Source organism: Canis lupus, chromosome 35 (genome assembly GCF_011100685.1).
Source record: "Canis lupus familiaris isolate Mischka breed German Shepherd chromosome 35, alternate assembly UU_Cfam_GSD_1.0, whole genome shotgun sequence".
Lineage (NCBI taxonomy): Eukaryota > Metazoa > Chordata > Mammalia > Carnivora > Canidae > Canis > Canis lupus.
The window spans coordinates 11,961,771-11,986,914 of record NC_049256.1 but is presented as its reverse complement, the minus strand read 5'-3'; the positions used below and the strand labels follow the sequence as shown (position 1 = coordinate 11,986,914).

At 38.9% G+C, this 25,144-nt stretch overlaps 1 protein-coding gene across 4 annotated transcripts in view; it reads right to left on the bottom strand.

Annotated features, from left to right (window-relative positions):
• Positions 1-5,325: 5,325 nt before the first annotated feature.
• Positions 5,326-25,144, bottom strand: part of SYCP2L (synaptonemal complex protein 2 like) — a 102,992-nt gene continuing 83,173 nt past the window's right edge. For 3 of the 4 annotated variants that reach the window (XM_038584164.1, XM_038584165.1, XM_038584166.1), the window contains 6 exons: positions 25,012-25,118; positions 24,022-24,113; positions 21,094-21,193; positions 20,937-20,995; positions 13,576-13,638; positions 5,326-5,862 (listed from right to left, as the gene is read on the bottom strand). In XM_038584164.1, the coding sequence (XP_038440092.1) occupies positions 13,614-13,638; positions 20,937-20,995; positions 21,094-21,193; positions 24,022-24,113; positions 25,012-25,118 (383 nt within the window). In that variant the 3' untranslated portion in view covers positions 5,326-5,862; positions 13,576-13,613. Of the gene's footprint in view, positions 5,863-12,590; positions 12,680-13,575; positions 13,639-20,936; positions 20,996-21,093; positions 21,194-24,021; positions 24,114-25,011; positions 25,119-25,144 lie in introns of all 4 variants that reach the window. The other variant, XR_005384323.1, reaches the window with a different exon arrangement.

Below are 25,144 nucleotides of genomic sequence, written 5' to 3'. Positions count from 1 at the left end.
CATCCTCTTTCTCAAATAAATAAAATCTTTAAAAAAAGAGAGAGATAGGAAATATTTAAAAGAACCAAGCAGAGCTAAGAATGCATTCACTGAAATAAAAACACATTAGAGGGAATGAACAGAGAAGAGGATGCAGAAGAATGTATTAGCAATTTGGAATGGTAATGGAAAGCATACAAACTAAACAAAGAAGAACTTTTAAAAATGGGGCTAGACTGAGGGAACTCTTAGACAACATCAAGCAAACAAATATTTGCATTACATGGGTCCCAGAAAAAGGAGAGAGAAAGGTGTAGAAACTTATTTAAAGAAATAATAACTGAAAACTTCCCTAACCTAAGGAGAGAAACAGACATCCAAGTCCAAGAAGCAAAGTTGCATATAAGATGGAACCCAAGGTGGTCCATACCATGGAACATAATAATTAAAATGTCAAAGGGTAAAGAGAGAATCTTAAAAGTAGCAAGAGAGAAATAAGAAGCTACCTAAAAGGAAAAGCTTATAAGGCTATCAGCTGGTTTTTCAGCAGAAACTCTGTAGGCCAGAAGAGAGCCGCATGGTGTTTTCAAAGTCCTGAGAAGAAAAAAAAAAAAGAACCTACAACCAAGAACGCTCTACCTGGCAAGGTTATCACTCAGATTTGAAGGAGAGATAACATCCCCCAGACAAACAAAATATAGTTTATCACCACTAAATCAGCTTTACAAGAAATGTTGAAGGGACCTCTTTAAGTGAAAAGGAAATGGCCATAGACATAAGAAAGATGAATAAAAAGATGTAAACTATTACAACATACACATAAAATGTGGAGAAGGGAGTAAAAAGGGAAGAGAAGGAGGAAAAGACAAATATTTTTTTCTTTTTAAGAATGTGTTTGAACTTAAATTACCATCAAAATAATATGGACTGCTATTTACTTAGGATGCTATATATGGACCTCATGGTTACTGCAAACCTCAAACCGTGATAGATACATAAAAAGAGAAAGAAAGCCAAATAGAACATGATGGATACATATCAGTCACAAAGAAGGAGAGCAAGAGAAGAAAGGAACAAAGAGCTACAAAAATAAGAGGCATCCATATTGGTAAAGAAGTTAAATTGTCACTATTTGCGGATGACATGATACTATACTTAGAAAATACTGGAATAAATGCATTCACTAAAGTTGAATATTAGAATAAATGCATTGAGTAATACCCAGAAATTAGTAGCATTTCTATATGCAACAAAGTTGAAGAGAACTTTTTAAAATACCATTTACAATAGCACCACAAAGAATAACTAGCAATAAACTTAACCAAAGAGAGGAGAGACCTATACTTTGAAAACTATAAAAAAATACTGATGAAAGAAATTGAAGTTGATACAAACAAATGGAAAGATATACCATACCCACAGGTCTAAAGAATATTATCAAAATACCCAGGGCAAAGCAATCTATGGATTCAATGCAATCTCTACCAAAATACCAATAGCATTTTTCACAGAACTAGAACAAATACTACTAAGATTTGTATGGAACCAAAGACTGAATGACAAAAGCAATATTCAGAAAGAAGAACAAAGCTGGAGGCATCACAATTCCAGATTTCAAAATATACTACAAATCTGTAGTATATTACTGGTACAGAAACAGGCACATAAATCAATGGATCACAATAATGGCCCCCCAAATAAACCCACATTTATGTGATTAATTAATTTATAACAAAGGAGGCAAGAATATACAACGGGGGAAAGATAGCTTTTCAATAAGTGGTGCTGGGAAAACTGGACAGCTACATGTGAAAGAATGAAACGGAACTACTTTCTAACACCATACACAAAAATAAACTCAAAATGAATTAAAGACCTAAATGTGACATGAAACCATAAAAATCCTAGAAGAGAACACAGGCAGTAATTTCTCTGACATTAACGATAGCTCTAGTTTTCTAGTTATGTCTCCTAAGGCAAAGGAAACAAAAGCAAAAATAAACTATTGAGACTAATCAAAAAGTTTTTGCACAGAACATCAACAAAACAAAAAGACAAAGTATTGAGTAGAAGATATTTGCAAGTGATACATCAAATAAAGGATTAATATCTAAAATATACAAAGAACTCATGCAACACCAAAAAAAAAAAAACACAAAAATCTGATTAAAAAATAGACAGAAGGCCTGAATAGAAATTTCACCAAAGAAGAAATACAGATGGCTGACAGATACATGAAGAGATGCTCAGCATCACTCATCATCCAGGAAATGTAAATCAAAATCACACTGAGATATTACCTCACACCTATTAGATTGGCTAAAATCAAAAAAGAAACAATAAGTGAGGATGTGGAGAAAAAGGAACCCTTGTGCGCTGTTGGTGAGAATGTCAACTCGTGCAGCCATTGTGGAAAAGAATATGGAAACTCCTCAAAAAATTAAACATGGAAATACTGTCTGATCCAATAATTACACCATTGGGGGTTATTTACCCAGGGAAAAGGAAAACACTAACTTGAAAAGATATATGCTCCCCTGTGCTTATTGTAGCTCATAAGCACAGGGGTTTGTGGGAACAAACCAGGTATCCATCAATAATAGATAAATGGGGGCAGCCCAGGTGGCTCAGCAGTTTAGTGCCACCTTTGGCCCAGGTTGTGATCCTGGAGACCCAGGATCGAGTCCCATGTTGGGCTCCCTGCATGGAGCCTGCTTCTCCCTCTGCCTGTGTCTCTGCCTCTCTCTCTCTCTGTCTCTGTCTCTGTGTCTCTCATGAATAAATAAAATCTTTTAAAAAACTAATAGATAAATGGATAAGGAAGATGTGGTATATAAAACATATACAATGGAATAGTACATGGCCATGAGTAAGGATGAGATCATGCCATTTGAGACCTGGACGGACCCTGGGGGTATCAAGCTAAATGAAACTAATCAGATTGAGAAAGACAAAGGCCATATGATTCCACTCATAAATGGAATCTTAAAAAAATGAATAAATGAACAAAAAGATCAGAACTATAAATACAAACAGATGGCTGCCAAAGGGGAGGAGGATGGGGGTTGGGCAAAATGGGTGAAGGGGAGTGAGAGATACAGGCTTCCAGGTACGGAATGAGTAAGTCACAGGAATGAAAAGCAGAGCATAAGGAATACAGTCAATGGTACTGTTAGTAGTGATGTAATGGGGACAGGTGGTAGCTACACTTGTGAGCACAGCATGACGTACAGAGTTGTCACACCACTACAGTGCACAACTGAAACTAACGTAACGTGTCAACTACATACACACACACACACACACACACACACACACGACAAAAGCCAGGAGATAATCAGTATGGAAGGGAGGTGAGGACCACAGTAAATCCTGCAAAGATCCCCTATGGAAGATGAAGGTTACAGCGCAGAGGAATATTGGAAACCACAAATGAGGCCAACACCACAGCTTGGTCAGAGTTCACTGAGGTGGACACAGGGCTGCTCCCAGGAGAGGAGGTGGACACTGGTCTATGCTGCTTTCTGGGTTTGTGTAATTGTCCCCATCAGACAGCTAGCTCCTGGAGTCCCTTGACAATAACACTGAACCCTCAACACCAAGCATAGAGCTTGGCTGTGCATACAGTTAGTGCTCAATAAGGATTCGCTAATAAGACAACATTGACTGAACACATTTGGGGGAATATTTCTTTTCTTTTTTTTAACATTTTATTTATTTATAGAGACACATAGAGAGAGAGAGATGCAGAGACACAGGCAGAGGGAGAAGCAGGCTGCATGCAGGGAGCCTGATGTGGGACTCGATCCCAGGTCTCCAGGGTCACAACCTGGGCTGAAGGTGGTGCTAAACCCACTGAGCCACCAGGGCTGCCGTGGGGGAATATTTCTAAAGAGATATCCCCCAATATCTCAAGTTTGCGGTTTTTGCAACTTATATCAGCTCATCCTTAAACTTAGCTCTTAAATCCTATACCTATACCTTTATCATATGGCTTTACTCATATGCGGAATATAAGAAAAAGTCAGAGAGGAAGACAAACCACGAAAGACTCTTGAACCTGGGAAACACACTGAGGGTTGCTAGAGGGGAGGTGGGTGGGGGGCGGGGTAACTGGGTGATGGCCATTTGAGGAGGTCATAGGATGTCATGAGCACTGGGTGTTATATGCAACTGATGAATTACTGAAAACTACATCTGAAACTAATGATATACTATATGTTGGCAAATTGAATTTAAATTCTAAAAAAAGGAAAAACCCTATACCTGCCACGAGCTAGCACACCTGTTCCCTCCTTTACCTTCTGTCCTAGGGGAGGCCTTTACTGCTGTTAAAACCTCCTGGTGGATTGCACTGGGTCTTCATACTGAGAGTAGACTAATCCTCCTAAACCACCATGGTCCTTTATCGTTCTCTAGTGAGTCTTCAAGGACTCTTTCTTACCAACAGAATAAAGTCCTTCTAATCAAGCCAGTAAAGGCACTTCTGTTTGGGCCTACACAAACTTAATTTCCACTAACACTCCATAGTGTTCCAGCCTCGAACAAATCCTGCACCCCTCTGCCTCTGTTCCACTAGTCACATCAGACCCTCTTTGCTAACCCTAGAAAAACCCTCCCTATCTTTCAAGAGCTCAACCGGTGCTTTCCCTCCAGGAAGCTGGCACTGATCACGCCAACCAAAAGCACCTGTCCTTCCTTACAACCTTGCTGGAGCTCAGTTTACACTTCATTTATGGCACATGTCTCACACGGCCTGGACATCTTTCAGCTACCTGGTGTCTTAAGACTAAGTTCTTACTAGTTAAGATCATGCCTTATCTGTCCTAACTAACATCCACCACATGAGCTAACTGAAGGCGTTAGAGACAACAGTTCCCCAGTATATGTCTACCAGTTATCAGAAGTCCTATGTATCCTGTAGATGTCCTTCAGTGAAGACAGTCAATGTAATGGTGCTGAAATCCATAAAATTCCAGGTCACCAGGAATTGTGAGCTCTAACTGGCATATACCCAAATGAAACGAGGTTAATTGGATCCTTTGGGCTAAAAAAGTGCTCTTGTGCTCTGTAAAGCTTACAATAGACTAAACCATAGCTCGTTAAAAAATTCTAAATAAAAAAAGGTGACACATTGGGGTTGTAAACATCTGTTTTGGGCAGATTAAATACATAATACATAAGATATACTATGTCCCTAAGTTATGTTCTACATTGAATAAACTGTTTTCAGCCTGCAGTCTTTAACTGCACTTATCCAATCTATGAACAGTTACTTTGTAAACAGCCTCAAATTAGATGGATTTTATTTTCCCAAAATAAATTCACTCAACTGTATAGGCAGTCTTCATACATGCAGGCTTTATTGGAGCCTTTATAATTATCACATGAGTATTTCTCCTCTGCTAAAGCTAGTAGTTTTGTGAATGTGCTGGAAAAACTAGAATATTTGTAGATCAAGTGAAATAATAACTATTTCAAAATACAACACCATTTTCATCTGAGCTATTTTCATCACAAATTAAATTCTCCCCCAAAGAGATAAACAAATAGCATGTATACAGATGTTCAGATTTTCCCCCCCATATAACTTGAGAACCGTTCTCAAAATCAATTTTACTTAAAAAAAATTTTTTTTAAAGCAATACTCTTAAGTTGGTAAACATCCTGAACCTCCTATTTTCTGGCTACACTTTGATACAGAAGGTTAACTTTGGGAACAAATGGACAATAACACAACTGCAAACTACCAGCCTATTCCATTCTATTCCGACGCAGCAGTTCTCAGGGATCCCATTTGGAGTGAAGCAAAATCAAGAAGCCAGAGCACTAAAGCACCACTGTGTGGTCCAAGCCAGATTTATCATCTCCAGGTGGCTCAGACTGGTGGAAAGAAAGAAAAAAGAAAGAGAACAGTAGTTAGCTCAGCCTGAAATGCCCGCCTCTTTGTCCCTCAGAGAGCCAACATGAACATCACCAATCAGCTACATCACTAACTCAGACATTCAGTGCAGTTGCATCTTCTGTGGCCAGTGGTAGCTAGTCAGTACCCCAGGTAAAAAGCTGGCCAGAGTCAAAATCACCCTCAAAAATGGCTTAGCCGGGGCTCCTGGGTGGCTGAGTTGGTTAAGCAGCCTGATTTTGATTGGCTCAAAATTTTTTGATTTTGGCTCAGGTCATGATCTCAGGGTTCTGAGATCAAGCCCTGCATGGGGCTCCACAGCCAGCAGGGAGTCTGCTTCGGGATTCTCTCTCCCTTGGCCTCTCCCTCTACTCTCTCTTTCTTAAATAAATAAACAAACCTTTTTTTTTAAAAAAAGGCTTAAACACGTGCTGCTTTGAAGCTGTTTCTCTCTCTTTATAGTTGAACACCGCAGGTTATTTTTCCCTCTAGTGTTGGAGGAAAGACAGGTACTTCTTGGATGGAGCCCAAGGCAGTGGCTGGGCTGGCTGTCGGGGTCATGCTGTATGAAAAATGCACGTGGTTAATAACCAGACTGGGTTGAACCCAGTTCACTCCTCATGAAACAAGAGGTAGATAAGAGCTGCCGCCCAGGAAGGAAGAGATTTTCCCATCCTGATGCAAACACCAAGGTGCATGCTCATGGCCAAGAATGGCCAACAGAATGACCCGTGTGATTTAAGTTATTTCTCTTTTTCTCTCTGTTCAGCACATGTAATTTGATTCAGGCTTGACAGACATTACTAGATACTTCCTCCACATCTGTCCTCCCTTTCCTATGTACGGAATCCACTATTTGAGAAACAGTAAGAGTTCAATTCTCCCTATATTCCCTTTCCACTGTGGAGGGCCAAGTGACCTAGGTCAGGTCAGTAAGATGGAGACCAATGTCTGTTGGTTTGCATTTCCATGAAAACTGTTTTCTTAGCTTGGATAAAAGGAAGGTGAAGGTAGATTCTGCTGGCACACATCTTTTACCTTTCATTCAATTCCCCCCCTTCCTGCCCGGAGTCTAGAAGAGATTCCTAGAAGCAGAGCAGACAATCACTCTAAAGCCCAAAGCCTGGGACGCCTGGGTGGCTCAGTGCTTGAGCATCTTGCCTTCAGCTCAGGGCGTGATCCCAGGGTCTTGGGATCGAGTTCTGCATCAGGCTCCCTGCATGGAGCCTGCTTCTCCTCCCTCTGCCTATGTCTCTGTCTCTCTCTCTCTATGTCTTTCATGAATTAATGAATAAAATCTATAGAAGGAAAAAATAAAGCCTAAAGCCATATGAAGGATGGCTGAGCAGGAAGCTAAAAGAACCTGGTCTCTGATGGCTACTTAATGCTACTGCATCACCAGCTCTGGATAACCTCTTTCCCTCTGGGCTGCTGCTTACCGGGGAAAAATAAAATCCCTACTTGGTTTAGCTGCTGGAGCCTGATTCCGCTTACATGTGACCAGTTGTAACATGTACGTTTAATTCACATTTGATCCAATTCTCTGTTAGGGCTGGGAATTAGGCTAATATTCTTAACTCAGATTAGTCTTTTCTCTATATCCTCTTTTAGGGCTATTTTGATTTGAAGATTTGCTATTTTTGTTTTCCCAAAAGAAAACAGTGATTTTTCCCTGGGGTGTCTGGGTGGCTCAGTCAGTCAAGCATCTGCCTTCAGCTCAGGTCATGATCTGGGGGTCCTGGAATGGAGCCCCAAGTCAGGCTTCCTGTTCAGTGGGGAGTCTGCTTCTCCCTCTCCTTCTTCTCCTCCCCTCTGCTCATGCTCTTTCTCTCAAATAAATAAAATCTTTTTTTAAAAAAAGAAAATAATTTTTTCCTGATAAAGTAATTCAAGGTATATGTAAAAGGATATTCACGACAGAGTTATTTGCCATAGTAATTTAAAATAACCTGGATGTGCATCAATGGGGAATCAAATGTATAAGTTATAGCATGTCCATAAACTACAATATTTTACAATTAATTAAAAAAAGTAGACTCATATTACTGACTTGGAAAGGAATCCTACTTTTGCTCAGAGAACAAAAATATGCCTAATATTTAGTATAGCTTTGTGTTACTTAAAAATACACATATGGGGATCCCTGGGTGGCGCAGCGGTTTGGCGCCTGCCTTTGGCCCGGGGCACGATCCTGGAGACCCGGGATCGAATCCCACGTCGGGCTCCCAGTGCATGGAGCCTGCTTCTCCCTCTGCCTGTGTCTCTGCCTCTCTCTCTCTCTGTGACTATCATAAATAAATAAAAGTTAAAAAAAAACTAAAAAAAAAAAAATAAAAAAAAATAAAAATACACATATGTATCCTTATATGGACATTTATACATTTATAGGATATTGTCCGTATCCTTATATGAACATATATATATTTATATATGTTTATATGTCCATATATTTATATATATGGACAAAGTGTCTGTCAATGCTTAAATGCTGTCAAACTGTAAAGAGGTAGTTACCTCAGGGTCATAGATAAGGAGGGTTAGGGAAAGGAAAAAATAATTATTTATAAATGTTATGCTGTTTAAATTCATTCCACAAAAGTGATTCATATCTTGGACTAAATTCTAAAAATACAGAAGTAGCCTAGGGTAAGATGATTCACCCAAAATGTTACCACACAGAAATAACCACAGTTGACATTTGGGTGATATCTTTTAGACTCTAGACCTCTCACCGTGTATACATGCATATAGATACACACACAAACTCTCCCTTAAGTTACTTTAACACATTGGAACAGCCCGAGAACTTTCTCCTGACACTCTTCTCTATACTCACTCCCTAAGTCAACTCCACTGGTCTCATGTTGCCCTCTGCTATGAGTCTTAGTCTCAACTATCCACTCATTTGCCAACTCCATTCAGATGCTGAAATCACAAATATATGTTCCAAGTTAAGCTTTTAATATTTATCCACAACCTCCTCATCACCCTATCAGCTAAACCAGGCCTTTCATAGTCTCCACGATCTCATTCAGTGACACCAATGTCCATCAGGGTTGCTCAAACCCCAACCCTGGAAGTTTGTCCTACACCCCTCCCGACTCATCGGAAACCCTTCCAGCTCACTTTCTGTTGCTCATGTCACCTGATCTCCCACCTCAACACATATGCAGAGGGCCTTAAAAGTAGTCCTTTACTGGGGCTCCTGGGTGGCTCAGTGGTGGAGCATCTGCCTCTGGCTCAGGTCATGATCCCGGGGCCCTGGGATTGAGTCCTGCATCAGGATCCCTGCAGGGAGCCTGCTTCTCTGTCTCACATGAATAAATAAATAAACACATTTTTAAATAGCATTCCTTTACTATTACACCTTTCACTGCCACTAGAATAAAGTCTTTCTACAGCCCATAAGGTGACTACCATCCCCACACACAGCACACCCCACAGTCTCCTCTCATACTACTCTGCCCTCACTCCTGTTGCTTGGCCCTCACTGAATTCCTAGAACCTATCAAGCTGCTTCTGGCCTCAGACATTGGTCTTGGTCATTCCCTCTGAAATGCCCTTCCTCAGGCTCCCCATTGCTGGCTCCACCCACCCTTTGAGTTTTAGCTCATATGTCACTTCCTTAGAGAGGCTTGACTTGATTCTCTTTCTACTCCATCAGTCTCTGTCATCACACTTCTTTCCTTCTGACCACTTACCACTGTCATGAATTCTTACCTATTTACTCTTCACTGTCTGTCCATCCTACTAAAGCGCACCCTCTATGCAGCCAAGGACCTCTTGGGTACCATACCAGCCCCAGCATCAGAGACAGTACCTGGCATCTAATAGACTCAGCAGTTTCTTAAGTGAATGACCATATACATCCTCATTAGCATTTAAAACAAATGGAATCATGTGGTCTACAATGCTTTGCAACAAGCTTTTACTTTTCATTCACTGTTAAATGTCTTCCCAAGTCAATTAATCTAATCCAACTATTCTTTTTTGTAATGGCCATGTGGCATATCATGTAAATCTATCAATCTCTTTAACCAAGCTCTACCTGGGCATTCAGGCAATTTACAACATCTCCTTATTAGAACTGCTTGTGATACACACCACTGTACATATCCTTGCACAGTCCAATCGAATCCTAAAGATAATTTCCTGGAAGTGGAATTGCTGCGTCAAAAATCACAAAGCACAACTTTGGACACTGGAATTTAAGAAAAAAGTCACCCACTTCAGTTATTCTCAAATAAAATGAAACAAAACCCATGTTTTTAAAATAACACTATAGCTTAAGATACATGGAATGTTATTCTTATGAAAATATAGTTGGACACGGTCTACTTAGGGAACCTACCTTAGACCTCTAAGTCGAAGAGACTTTCAAGTTGAGAGCTGTATAAAAAGCCCCATTATTAAATACTGGGGAAATGAACAATACAATGTTCAGTGAACCCAACTGAGCAAGAAGGTTGTTGTCTGTAAAGTGACCGGATCCAAGAACAGAATAGTTGGTGGTTGTTCAACACATTCCATGTTTATTTACTCTGTAGGGCTCACAGCACAGGCAGAAAGCTTGTAGAGCGATAGCCCCAAGAGCTGCTGGACCATCTGGGGAAACATTAGGGCTCACGGCAATAATTCTACAAACTCCTTCCTTTAAAAATCTCTCTGAATCAATCCCATCCTGTCTCAAATCCCTCTCTGCCTTCGCAGCTGCTAAAAGGCAGCCCTTATCAGCCACATTCTCATCCAGTGATGCCTATAGCTCTCCTCTGCTCTGGTCTGCTCCCCAACGTCCTCTGCCTCTTCTTGAAAGAAAATGTCTCCCTGTCTACTTTTCACTAAAATGCAGCAGACTTCTTAGGGTACCACATTCCCCAATTTGCTCTGTCAATTAAAAAGTTTTTGTGGGTTTTTTTTCTCTGTTGTCCTATTACTTCCTGGCCAGGTGGAGAGTTGGGTATTCTCCTTCTCTAAACTACCAAACATAGGGATTACTCTCTCTCCTCTAGACACCTCTCTGCTGATGTTTATGCCAACCACCTAACTTATCATCCATCATCCTGGCCCCTCTGTTCACCTGGCCCTGGTTCCCATCAGCCTTAGTAGTAACTGAAACTCCGTCATGAGGGACCCATCTGCATGCTTTGGCTTCTCAGTTTTTTCATCTCCTCATCTCCTCACCTCCTCTAGCATTTTCTTCAGTTTCACCACAGCTAGGCACTCTCAGATTTTTGGCATCACTTCCCACCTCTGAAATCTTGATTCTCAACATCCCATTTTCTGACCACACTTTTTGGGCCTTTCCAAGTCACCTGCTCTCCTTCCCTCACTGTCCTAACTTTTGATTCCACTGAAACTGTCAATCCATTGACACCATTTATGGATGGAATGTCTGTGCCCCATTCAGTTGCTACAATTCCCCCTGCACCCAAGTGATGTAGAAAGTAGGGTCTCAGGTAGTCAGGATGACATGAGGTCATGAGATGAAGCCCTCACAAGTGGGATTAGTGCTCTAAGAAGAGTCAGGAGAGAGCTTGCTTTCTCTGCTCTCCACCCTGTGAGAGCTGACATCTTTATGTTACCGGAGTCTCCCCATCGATTGGTCCTGAAATTAGTAATGCATTTAGAGTTTCTCTATTGAGCATAGTAGTGGCTTTTGGACTGAGATTTTTCATACTACAGAATATCTAGTTATGACTTTTTAAAAATTTTATTTGAGAAAAGGCAAGAGAGAGGCAAGGCAGATGGAAAGGGAGAGGCAGGCTCCCCACTGAGCAGGGAGCCGGATGCAGGGCTTGATCCCAGAACCCTGGGATCATGACCTGAGCCGAAGGCAGATGCTTAACCAACTGAGCCACCCAGAGGCCCCTAGTTATGACTATTTGTGTGGGTTTATACAAATTTAAACACAGATGTAGCAATTTCTCAATGCCTTTTGAAATCTATGGGGAGAATCATAGTGATTTTTCTCCCTAGATTGATTAGTAGTTGGTGTTATTAGCGGATTTCCTAATATCAAACCATTTTTGTGTTACTGGAATAAATCTCCCTTGATCATGACATATTATTCCTTTAATAAGCTGTGAAATGATGTTTGCCAAAATTTTTACTTTGAATTTTGGCTTTTGAGTGAGATTGCTCTATTGTTCTTTGTGTAATTTTCATTTGATTTTGGCATTGTAATGCAAGATGCATAAAAAGAATTGGGGAATTTTCATTCATCCATGCATTAGAATAATACTAAAGTTACCCTTTAGTCCCATTTAGTCAATAGCACTGAAGTTATCCTTTGCTAAGGGACCAGTAGAATTCCTCTGTGACACAATCTGAACATACACATCTGCATGGTAGTTCATCAACTCTGTCTACTTCTATGAATATCTCCCGTCTATGCAGGAGTCCATTTTATTCAGTTATATTTTCCTGGAAAATTGTTCATTATTCCAAGTTTTCATCAAACCTTGGACATGCATGGACATTGGAAAGTTAACAGGTTAACAAACTAACTTAGTTCCTTCCTGCTTCACCCACATACTCCTCCTACCCCAGGTCTTCCCCTTGTCTTCCTAACCGACAGCACTATCCATCCAACTGCTAGAAGACAGAAACCCAGGAGTCATCCTTACTTCTCCTTCTTTCACCCATCATGTCCAACTGCCAGTGATTAATTCTGGCCCCCAAATGTACCTGAAGTCTCCCCATTTCTCACCATCTCCCAAGTCCATCATCCAGTTCAGCTCCCCTCTTCTGCTTCTCACTTTTCCAGTTAACTTTCAACATGGCAGCTAGGATGATTTTCTTAAAATATGAATCAGATTACATTACTCTCACTCCCAATGCCTTTGCTCAGAACCACCCCAATTTTCCTTCACCTACAGTATCAAATTCAAACTCCTCAACACTGAGAGTCTGTCATGGTCCCAGCTTCATTTCAAGTAACTGTCCCTTCGGACACCACTCTGAGCCAAGAACTTTCAGTTTTTCAAACATGTCATGTCCTCCCCTCCCCAATCCTGTTGCTTTAAACTGCTCCCAAGTCTGGTTCCTTCCTTTTTTTTTTTTAAAATTTTGTTTATTTATTCATGAGAGATAGAGAGGGAGAGAGAGAGAGGCAGAGACACAGGCAGAGGGAGAAGCAGGCTCCATGCAGAGAGCCTGATGTGGGACTCGATCCTGGGTCTCTAGGATCACACCTTAGGCTGAAGGCAGCGCTAGACTGCTGAGCCACCAGGGCTGCCCTCTGGTTCCTTCCTATGCTTGACACCCCATCTTCAATGTCGCTCCCTCAGAGACACCTTTGGTGGCCATCCTATCTGAAACCGACTCCACACCATTGCTCTCTGCCAAAGCACCTTGCCAGTATCCCTCAAAGCACTTAGGAAACTTGTGATTATTTTATTTCTTCACTTGTCTTTTTCTATCTTCCTTCAAGGAGTTTATTTTTATGATGGAGGCAAGAACAGGTCTGGGTGTTAACCATTGTATCTTCACATTTAGTGTGATGCCTATTACAGAGCAAACACTCAATCATAAATATTTACTTAATGAAAGACCAGATCCAAAAGGATAATTTCTAGGATGGGAGATATTGTGAAAGGGGAGAGAGCATTGTGGAACATGGACAAAGTGTTAGGGTATCCTTTAGGGCTTACTTCCCTCACTCCAATTCCATCAAAGCAAACCTTTATACCTACCCCATGAATGCAGTAGTGACACGGGGCTTTGGCTTTCCTCATGAAGGCTGATCTGGATTAAGCCTGGAAGAAATTAGTCTATCTCATTACATTTACATTAGAGAATTTAAAAATAAGAATACACATTTATGTACCTATGTCCATACATGAATTATTTCATAGATCATTGCATTACTTGGATGTTACCTGACGAGGATCAATGGCCAATGCAGAATATCAGCCTAAGCTATTAATATTTTTACTTGATTCTATTTTATGCATTGTATCTGTCAAAGCTACTAGCCTACAATATAGGCAGAGATATTTCATGACAACCATTCAAAGTAACGAATCCCTTCCTAATATCCTGGTTGGTTAGACAGATAGATGAGAGAGATAAATAGATAAATTTAAATAAAATAAAAAAATATATTGAATTCCTATGTTCTTGCAGCCCTGTGCTAGGGGCTAATCTCGTGTGAGGAATGTCCTTTGCATTTCCCTAGCAAAATACATAAAACCACCACGTTTGCACCATGATAATGCAAACATGCCAAAAGGACAGACACTGAGTACCAACCAGATCCAGATACTGGATCTCAGTCAAGCTCGTTAACCTAAGTCTCATAGATACTTGCAGCCTGGTGCCCAGTCAGCACCCAGCATGAGCTACAAGCATCATCACCATCATCTCTCTACTGCAAGCTGCAGGGTGGTTTCTTTAGGTGTCTGGAAGAAAAGAGAGCAAAGGCAAAACCCAGGGAGATACATATTTTGGAGGAATTTTTGTTCTTTAAGGTATTCTAAATTCACACAAGGGGCCTGTTATTAGGAGATGAAAGCAAATAGTAATTAACATCCTACAGTGTAATGTGTATGAACTGAAGAGACAGTTATCTAAAATCTGGGGTTTAGTCAAAATAATTCCCCAGGTTTCAGAAGACGAAGGGGTATAAACTTCCCTAATTTTTAATATAGCATTGCTTTATATCAGCAGTTCGCAGAGTGTGAACGTTTGGGACCCTTAAGGGACTGCTTTTCTTGGAGGTCTCTAAGTTTCCAAAGGTTCTGTGAGTCCAAAACTATTTTTGTAATAATGGCAAATAATGCTAAGATCTCGTTTGCTTTTTTTTCATTCTTACTCTCACAAATACACAGTGGAGTTTTCCATTACATGATGTGTGATATCACAGCAGATTGAATTCAGAAGCAAATATGACAAAGAAGCTACCTCCTGTGAAGTCTGGCATTAAAGAGATTTGCAAAAATAAAACAATGTGGGCAGCCCTGGTGGCTCAGTGGTTTAGCACCACCTTTGGCCTGGGGTGTGATCCTGGAGACCTGGGATCGAGTCCCGCATCGGGCTCCCTGCATGGAGCCTGCTTCTCCCTCTCCCTATGTCTCTGCCCCTCTCTCTCTGTCTCTCATGAATAAATAAATGAAATCTTTTTAAAAAATAAAAATAAAACAATAAAACAATGCTACTCTACCCACATGTTTGTTTTGCAGAGTCTGGTTATTTTCATAAAAATCTGTTACTGACATCAATATGTAAAGGTTTGTTTTGGTTATTTTTTTAATTAGTCATTCTATTTTTTATAAACCAGTCTTTTGAATATGTTCAGCCATGAGTGCAAAGGATTCATTCATCTGAATTGTGACCCACATATATATGGTGACAGGCTTTTTAAGAGAGGGAATCCAGGACAAACCTATAATAATATATATATAGTGATCGCACCAGTTTGCATTCCCACCAACAGTGCATGAGGGTTCTGTTTTTTCCACTTCTCCAACACCTGTTATTTGTTTCTTTGTGATACTATCCATTTTGACAAGTATAAGGTATTTGGATTTAGAATTGCATTTCTCTAGTAGTTAATGATGTTGAGCATCTTTTCATGTATTTGTTAGCCCTCTGCATGTTTTCTTTGGAAAAATGTCTATTCAGGTCCTCTGCCTATATTTTAATTGGAGCATTTGTTTTTTGTTTTGTTTTTTGGTGTGGAGTTGTAGAAATTTTTCATATATTTTGGATATTAGCCCCTTATCAGATGTCATTTGCAAGTATCTTCTCCCATTCAGTAGGTTGCCTTACATTATGTTGATGGTTTCTTTTGCCATACAAAACCTTTTTATTTTGGTGCAGTCCCATTTTTTGTTTTTGTTTCCTTTGCCTGAGGAACAGGGTCATGTCTAAGAGATTACTGCCTAGGTGTTCTTTCAAGAGTTTTATGGTTTCAGGTCTCACATTTACTTAGGTCTTTAATACATTTTCAGTTTATTTGTGTGTATGGTGTAAGAATGTGGTCCAGTTTTTTCAGCACCATTTATTGAAGAGATAGTCATTTCCTTATTGTATATTCTTTCCTTCTTTCTCATACAAAATAATTGACCAAGCATGGATTTCGGGCTCTCTATTCTGCTCCATTGAGCTATATGTCTAATTTTGTGCCAGTACCATACTATTTAGAATACAATAGCTTTGTAGTATGGTTTGAAACCAGGATTGTGATACCTCCATCTTTGCTCTTCTTTTTCAAGGCTGCTTTCCCTATTCAGGGTCTTTGTGTTTCCATATAAATTTTAGGATTATTTGTTCTATGCCTGTGAAAAATGTTGTTGGTATTCTGATAAGGATTCTATTGAATCTGTAAGTTGTTTTGGGTAGTATGTACATTTTAACAATGCTAATTCTTCCAATCCATCCAATCCACATTTTAACAAAGCTAATTTTTCCAATCCATGAGCATGTATATTTTTCCATTTGTTTTTGTCATCCATTTTTCTCAAAAATGTTCTATAGTTTTCAGAGGACAGGTCTTTCACTTCCTTGATTAAGTTTATTCCTAGGCATTTTATTCTTTGTGATGTAATCATAAATGAGATTGTTTTCTTAATTTCTCTTTCTGCTATTCCATTATTGGTATATATAAATGTAAAAGACTTATGGATATCAGTTTTATATTCTGCAACTTTACTGAATTCATAAATAGGTTCTAATAGTTTTTTGGTGGAATCTTTAGGATTTTCTGGATATAGTATCATGTCATCCGCAAATAGTGACAAGTCTACTTTTTCCTCACCAATTTGGGTACTTTTTACTTCTTTTTCTTCTGATCACTGGGTAAGACTCTCATTACTATGTTGAATAAAAGTAGTGAGTGTGGACATCCTTGTCTTGTTCCCGATCTTAGAGAAAACATTTTCAGTTTTTTTATCATTATGATATTAGCTATGGGTTTGTCAAATATGGCCCTTATTATGTTAAGGCATGTTGCCTCTAAATCCACTTGAGAGTTTTTTTTTAAATCAGTAATGGAGTTAAATTTTGTCAAATGGTTTTTCTGCATCTACTAAGATGATCATATGATTTTTATCCTTCAGTTTATAAATGTAGTATATCTGTTTATCAATTTGTGCATATAGAACCATCCTTGAATTCCTAGAATAAATCCCACTTGATCTTGGTGAATAATCTTTTTAATACACTGTTGAATGCAGTTTACTAATATTTTTCAGGATTTTTGCATCTATATCCATCAGGGATAACAGCCTATGATTCTCTTTTTTTTTTCTTTTTGCCTTATTTTGCTTAGCAGTATACTCTCTAGATCTATCCACATTGTTGTAAATGGCAAGATTTCATTGTTTGTTATGGTTGAATAATCCACTGTACACATATACATCTTCTTTATTGATGAACACTTAGGTTGCTTTCATAAAGTAGTTATTGTAAATAATGTGGCAATAAACATTGGGGTGCATGTATTCCTTTGAATCAGTGTTTTTGTATTCTTTGGGTGAATTTCCAGTAATGCAATTAGTATTCTATTTGCAATTAGTTATATGCAATTAGTTTATTTGCAATTAGTTAGTAGTTCTATTTTTAAGTTTTTGAGGAACCTCCATATTGTCTTCTATGTTGGCTACATTAGTTTGTATTCCCACCAAAGATGCAAGAGGGTTCCTATTTTTCCACATCCTCACCAATATTTGTTGCTTCTTGTGGTTTTGATTTCAGTCATTCTGACAGGTATGAGGTGGTATCTCCTTGTAGTTTTGATTTGCATTTCCCTAAAGATAAGTGATGGTGGGCATCTTTTCATGTATCCATTGGCCATCTGTATGTCATCTTTGGAAGAATGTCTGTTCATGAGCTTCTGCTCACTTTAACTAGATTATTTGTTTTGGGTGTTGGGTTATAGAAGTTCTTTAGATATTTTGGACACTAACCCTTTATCACATAGGTTATTTGCAAATATCTTCTGTCATTCAGTAGGTTGTCTTTTAGTTTTGTTGGTTGTTTCCTTCACTGTGCAGAAATTTTTTACCTTGATGAAGTCCAATAGTTTATTTTTGCTTTTTTATTTTGTTTTCCTTGTTTAAGGAGATGTATCTAGAAAGATGTTATGCCTAGTATCAGAGAAATTACTGCCTGTGCTCTTTTTCTCGGATTTTTATGGTTTCAGGTCTTACGTTTAGGTACTTAATCCATTTTCAATTTATTTTTGTGTATAGTGTAAGAAAGTGGTCCAGGTTCATTATTTTGCATGTAACTGTCCAGTTTTCCCAATACCATTTGTTGAAGACACTGTCTTTTTCCCCTGCATATTCCTGGTTCCTTTGTCAAGGTTAATTGACCATATAATTGTGCATTAATCTGATTCTAAAACCAGATAAGGACACACACAAAAAAGAGAACTACAGGCCAAACTGTCTGATGAATGTAGATGCAAGAAATCCTCAACAAAATATTAGCAATATTTGTAAGTATTGCTGTAATCCAGCATAGAAAATGCACTCGTCCTGATCAAGTGAGATTTATTCCTAGGATGCAATGGTGGTTCAATATTTGCAAGTCAACGTGATACATCACCATCAATAAGAGAAAGGATAAAAACCATATGCTCATTTCAGTAGATGCAAAAAAAAAAAATGATCTGAGTAAGTACAACATCCATTCATGATAAAAACAAGGGTTTAGGGATCCCTGGGTGGCGCAGCGGTTTGGCGCCTGCCTTTGGCCCAGGGCGTGATCCTGGAGACCCGGGATTGAATCCCACATCGGGCTCCCGGTGCATGGAGCCTGCTTCTCCCTCAGCCTATGTCTCTGCCTCTCTCTCTCTCTCTGTGACTATCATAAATAAATAAAAAAAAAAACAAGGGTTTAGAGGGAGCATTCCTTAATATAATAATGGACTTCTATGAAAAACTCACAGCTAACATCATACTCAATGGGGAAAAACTGAAAGTTTTTCTCCCTAAGATCAGGAGTAAGACAAAGATGTTCACTCTCACCACTGTTATTTAACATAATACTTGAAGTCCTAGACACAGCAATCAGGCAAGAGAAAAGAATAAAAGACATCCAAATTGGTAAGGAAGAAGTGAAACTTCTACTATTTACAGATAATATGATACTATATGTAGAAAATCCTAAAGACTCCATCGAAAAAACTAGTAGAACTGATAGGTGAATTCAATAAAGTTGTAGGATACAAAATTAATGTACAGAAATCGGTTGCATTTCTATACACTAATAATGAAGCAGCAGAAAGAGAAATTAAGAAAACAATCCTGTTTACGGTTGCACCCAAAATAATAAAATACCTACAAATAAACTTAACCAAAAAGGTGAAACATCTGTACTCTGAAAACCATAAAACATTGATGAAAGAAAGAAATTGAAGATACAAAGAAATAGACATTCTATGTTCATGGGTTGGAAGAACAAATATTGTTAAAAGTTCTATATTACCCAAAGCAATTTACAGATTTAATACAATTCCTATCAAGATACCAACCAATTTATGCATTTTTTTACAGAACTAGAACACTAAATTTGTATGAAAATGCAAAAGACCCCAGATAGCCTAAGCAATCTTGAAAAATAAAAATAAAACTGGAGGTATCACAATTCTAGACTTCAAGTTATATTACAAAGCTGTAGTAATCAAAATAGTATGGGTTTTTAAATTACCAATTCAAAAAAAAACAAAAAATAATAAAAAATAATAAAAAATAAAAAAAAATAAATTACCAATTCAAGTTTGTTACTATGATTCAATTTCATTACTAGTAATTGGTCTGTTTATATTTCTATTTTTTTCTGATTCACTCTTGGAAGATTTTAATTTTCTAGGAATTCATTTATTTCTTCCAGATTGTCCAATTTGTTGGCATACTTCTGTTATTTTTTTAAAAAAATATTTTGTTTATTTATTCATAAGAGACACAGAGAAATGGAAACATAGGTAGAGGGAGAGAGGCAGGCTCCCCGTGGGGATTCCCGATGTGGGACTCGATCCCAAGACCCCAGGATCATGACCTGAACAAAAGGCAGATCCCACTGAGCCACTCAGGTGCCCCGGTTATTTTTAAATAAATACATATTTTAAATCTCAGTCTCAATTTTTAATATGGAAAATATTCATAGATATAACCCATGAAACAAAAGCTCTTTGGGGGAATCTGAATAAATTTTCAAAGTGTTAAGAGGTCCTCATTCCAAGAAGTTTGAGAACCTTTCACAACCAACCGGAAGCATTCAGTGAAGAGGTTATACAAGGATATCTCCTTTAATCGTGTGTTGAGTTTTGAAAATCTATTTACATACTCTCATTGTTATTAATTGTGTTAACTGGCGTAACAGAAGAATGGATAATTCAAATTTTAAACTTTCTGTGGTGTGATCAGAATAATAGCCTTTCTAAAACTTTGATTTAGATTTCTGTGACAGAAGCAGATTCTGAACTGGTAGATAAAGCTCTAGGCAATTACAGATTTCTATAAGGATTATTTTTTTATTATTCAAGCAGAAACAAAAACCCTAGAATTTCTCGAACGGCAGAAGCAGAGGAGTGGAGGACTCTACTTTGCCATTTCTCTATTCCCTACACTTCAGAGAATCACAGTACTCCACACCCATAGAAACAACAGCCTCAGAATGTTCGCTGAGTAATCACACTGAAAAGAATGTGCAGCAAAATAAACCCATTGTTTAATACACACACATAAATATATATACTTTAAATTTTAATATACATATATATTCTACAAGACAATTCAATATGTTTTTCTCAGAATATATTCATTTTAATTTTTTGAGATATTGCTTAAAAAAAACATTTTAGATCAAAATCACTGATATTTGTATGATCTTGTTAAATGCTTTGCAAAATTTACACTTCTAAATTGATCCCTAAGCCACGCTCTTTGCTCAGGGAGTGCCACAAAAGTAATTGGTTTGAAGAGATGCAGCTTCATAGCTACCTACATGCCGTCTTATCAACATCAACCACCTGTACTATATATAGCTAAAGCACTACCCTCATTCTTCAACTAAGATACGTCTGGAAAGAATACTTTGGAAAAAATACCTTAGCACTTGCCGATCACAGAATGATTTCAAATCATCAGACTGTTTCCCCCAAAATTCCTAAAATTGAACAAAAGTTTTTGTTATTTTACTCTGGAACAGATCCTCTTCAGTCACAGAGGATTTTTTTTTTTTTTTTAAGTGTGGAGGATACTTACCAGAACATCCTCCTCAAGGTGTTTCAGAGCCTGAATATCCTTCTCAAGATTGCTCAACTCTTGAAGAATAAAATTGTGAAACTTCTCTAGTTTATTCAGTCTGATAAATGTAAAAAGCAACAGATTTCATTGGGACTGCTTGACTACAACAAAAGACAATCCTCTTATTACAAGAATACTTCTTATTTTGCTCTAGATGCTTGTTTTTTACATCTAAATTCAAGTTAGTTAGCATATAATGTATTATTAGTTTCAGGGGTAGAATTCAGGGATTCATCAGTCACATAGAACACCCAGTGCTCATCGCATCACATGCCTCCTTATTACCCATCACCTACTTACACCATTTGCCCGCCCCCACCCCTCCAGCAACCCTCAGTTTGTTTCCTAGAGTTAAGAGTTTCTTATGGTTTTCCTCCTTCTCCGTTTTTATATTATTTTTCCTTCCCTTCCCCTATGTTCATCTGTTTTTTTCTTAAATTCCACATATGAGTGAAATCCTATGAAATGCACATATGACTGACTTATTTCACTTAGCATGATACCCTCTAGTTCCATCCATGTCATTGCAAATGGCAAGATTTCATTCCTTTCGATGGCTGAGTAATATTCCAGTGTGTGTGTGTGTGTGTGTGTGTGTGTGTGTGTGTGTGTGTGTGTATCACATCTTTATCCATTCATCAGTCGATGGGCATCTGGGCTCTTTCCATAGTTTGGCTAAGGTGGACATTGCTGCTATAAACACTGGGGAGCAGGTGCCCCTTCAAGTCACTATTTTTCTATCCTTTGGATAAATACCTAGTAGTGCAATTGCTGGGTGTTAGTGTAGCTCTATTTTCAACTTTTTAAAAAAGATTTTATTTATTTCTTTATTCATGAGAGACACACAGAGAGAGGTAGAGACATAGGCAGAGGAGCAGGGTCCCTGCAGGGATCCTAATGCAGGACTTGATCTCAGGACCCCAGGATCACAACCTGAGCCAAAGGCAGACATTCAACCACTGAGCCACCCAGGCGCCCCTATTTTTCAGGAACCTCCATCCTGTTTTCCAGAGTGGCTGCACCAGCTTGCATTCCACCAACAGTGTAAGCAGGTTCCCCTTCGTTTGCATCCTCACCAACTTTTAAGAACACATACCTCTTCTTCCCTCCCCTCTCTGGGGGTGACCATCCTCACCCCCAGAAACTATGCAAACTTTCTGATTTAGCCTTTCAACAGAAGTCTGGATGGAGCTGGTGTTTCAGAATCATCCTTAGAACAAAGGAGAGGTGACTCCAGGGAAAAAGACACAGAGGCCAGAGCTGGCCTCGAAGCCACTATACCACCAACCATGGCTCCCCATCACTTCCTACCTTCCACTTGCTCCCTTTTCTATTGCCTTATGCTGGTCCTGAAAGCTGAAATTGGCTAATAAACTCGGTCCTCCTCTACCTATTAGTTCTGAGATTTCCAACATTTGCTATTCTGCATTTACCACATGAACGGCTTATTTGCTTGCTTATTGTCTGTCTTCTGCATTAGGCTGAAAGCTCTATGAGGCAAGAAGCTCCTAAAGCTTGTTGGCACTGCTGTCCTGTACTTAGCACTGGATCTGGCACCTAGTGCTACTCAGTGTGTTTTTGCTGAATGAAACATGGAAAATAAATAACCCCTAAAAGACAATGGAAGTTCCATAAGTCTAAAGCCCTTCATGGGTTTGTTCTGAGAATTAAATGGCATTGCATGTACAAAAGTTTGAAAAAAATCAAATTCTCATTGACATTATATTTTCTGCCCTAAGAAACTTGCTCCCTCAGTTAAGCTAACCAACCCACCATTATTTTCTTCCTGTCCTTCATCTGCAGGCCATTCTCTCCAACAAGGAACAATCTCTACACATACCTTCCCTACACCATTCAAACCTTTGTTTCCAAAATCTTGCTACAGAAGCACTTCCATTGTAATGGTTCTGGATTAACTCTAATCGCCACAGAACCCCATCTCCACTCATCTTTCCTATCCTTTTTTAAAAATTTTTTTTAAATTTATTTATGATAGTCACACACAGAGAGAGAGAGGCAGAGACACAGGCAGAGGGAGAAGCAGGCTCCATGCACCGGGAGCCCGATGTGGGATTCGATCCCGGGTCTCCAGGATCGCGCACTGGGCCAAAGGCAGGCGCCAAACCGCTGCGCCACCCAGGGATCCCAACATCTTTTCTATCCTTCACATCTCTCTGAAATCTTGCACCTCTTTCCCTCTTGCTCCATGGTCATCAGGGTGTTTGTGTACATGCGTTATGTGGGAGTGCCTAGCATTTTTTATTGTAGCAATATCTATATATATAACATCAAATTTCACTTTTAGGCATTTTTAAGGGTACAAGTCAGTAGCATTAAGTACATTCACAATGTTGTGCAGCCATCACCACCATTCGTCTCTGGAAATTTTCTATCATCTGAACAAACTCCATACTGATTAAACAATAACTTATTTCCCATGGCCTCAGCCCCTGGTAATCCCTATTCTACTTTCCTTCTCTAGGAATTTGCCTATCCTAAGTACCTCATATACTGAAAACATGCAATTACTTGTCCTTTTGTAACTGGCTTATTTCACTGTGCATAACGTCCTTCCACTGCACATGTATGACACCCAGCATTTTTACACACATATATATGTGCTTACTCTGTTCTCATAACTGGATTGTAAATATTTTTTAAATAGTGTTTTAGGATCATAGCATGGCAGATCATGAAGAAGCTTGAGGCAGGCCTTACCCCATCATCTTATGAATGAAGAACAAGAAACCTAGACAGGTTAGGTAATGTACCAACCTAACATCTTCTCAAGCTTCAGTTCCTCAATGACCCTAGCACGGTGGTCACGACACAAATGTTTGTGAGCCATCACACTTTTATGAACTTGATTCGAAACCCAACACTTACCTGCATTGATGTATCTGGTTTAAAAGCTGGATTAAGCAATCTGGTGCTTGCTTTGCATTATTTGAATAAAGTGGACTCCCTCTGTACCTAAGCTAAACCATAACAACAATAACAAAATGATCACGTTTGAATTAACCATAACTACAGAAATGGAGTTCAGGCTTTGTGTGAAAAAGATGCTGCCAGTACCTAAAATTCATAGCAAACATGACTGCTAAACAATTGTGATGAGATACCATGCTACACACTTGCTATGTATTACATCAGGTTCAGTACCAATAAAGAACAATAAGCTAAAATAGGAAAACTTATATTCATGCTATCAAAACACATTTTGAATATTTTGAACAAATTTCCATTATAAACTAGCTTACATTGGTATTGCAGAAAATAGGATCAGACTTTGGAGATGTCCTAAATTAGTTAAATGAATATATGTCAGGGTAAGGTTTTTTCCCTGAATGTGCTAATAAATAACTCTTTCATAAAAAATTTATAAAGATTTATAAACAATAGGACATAAAAGGAGGACACTGAAATGCTTCCAAAGTTCATCTTGCAGACAAGATTTTGGGATAGCCTGCATCTGCACTGCTCAAAGATTTGCCACCACTCAGTTGACCGTCCACCCAAAGTCCACCTCCACCTCTGCCCAGGACATCTCTCATCCCCATGATCCCCTCTCCTCCTTGTCTATCGTTATGACCAAATCATGGCTTCCTGGTGCTTCCGTGGTCTGAGAGTGACTATCCCTGAAACCAAATCATGAGTCTGATTTCCACAGAGGCCCATCCGGCCCCCCTGTAGCAAACGAACATGGAATAGCTATCTTATAGATGCAAGCCACAGTTCACAAAGGCACTAAAGTCAGTGGCAAACATATCTCCCCCCTCCCAAAGCCTCAGGAGCAACAACAGTACTGATGAATAATATGAACTTGTTACTTTAAGCTCATAACAAGCTAGCTCTTCATTCTTAGTGAACCATTACCTCAGATTTTCTTTTCAGTTCTTGAGTGAAGTTTTCCAGGGCTGTGATAATAGCAGAATCACTCAAGTTCTCTGGCACAACTGCCAGGGATGGAGCAGCAATGCCTTCTGAATAATAAAAATAGAACATTAGA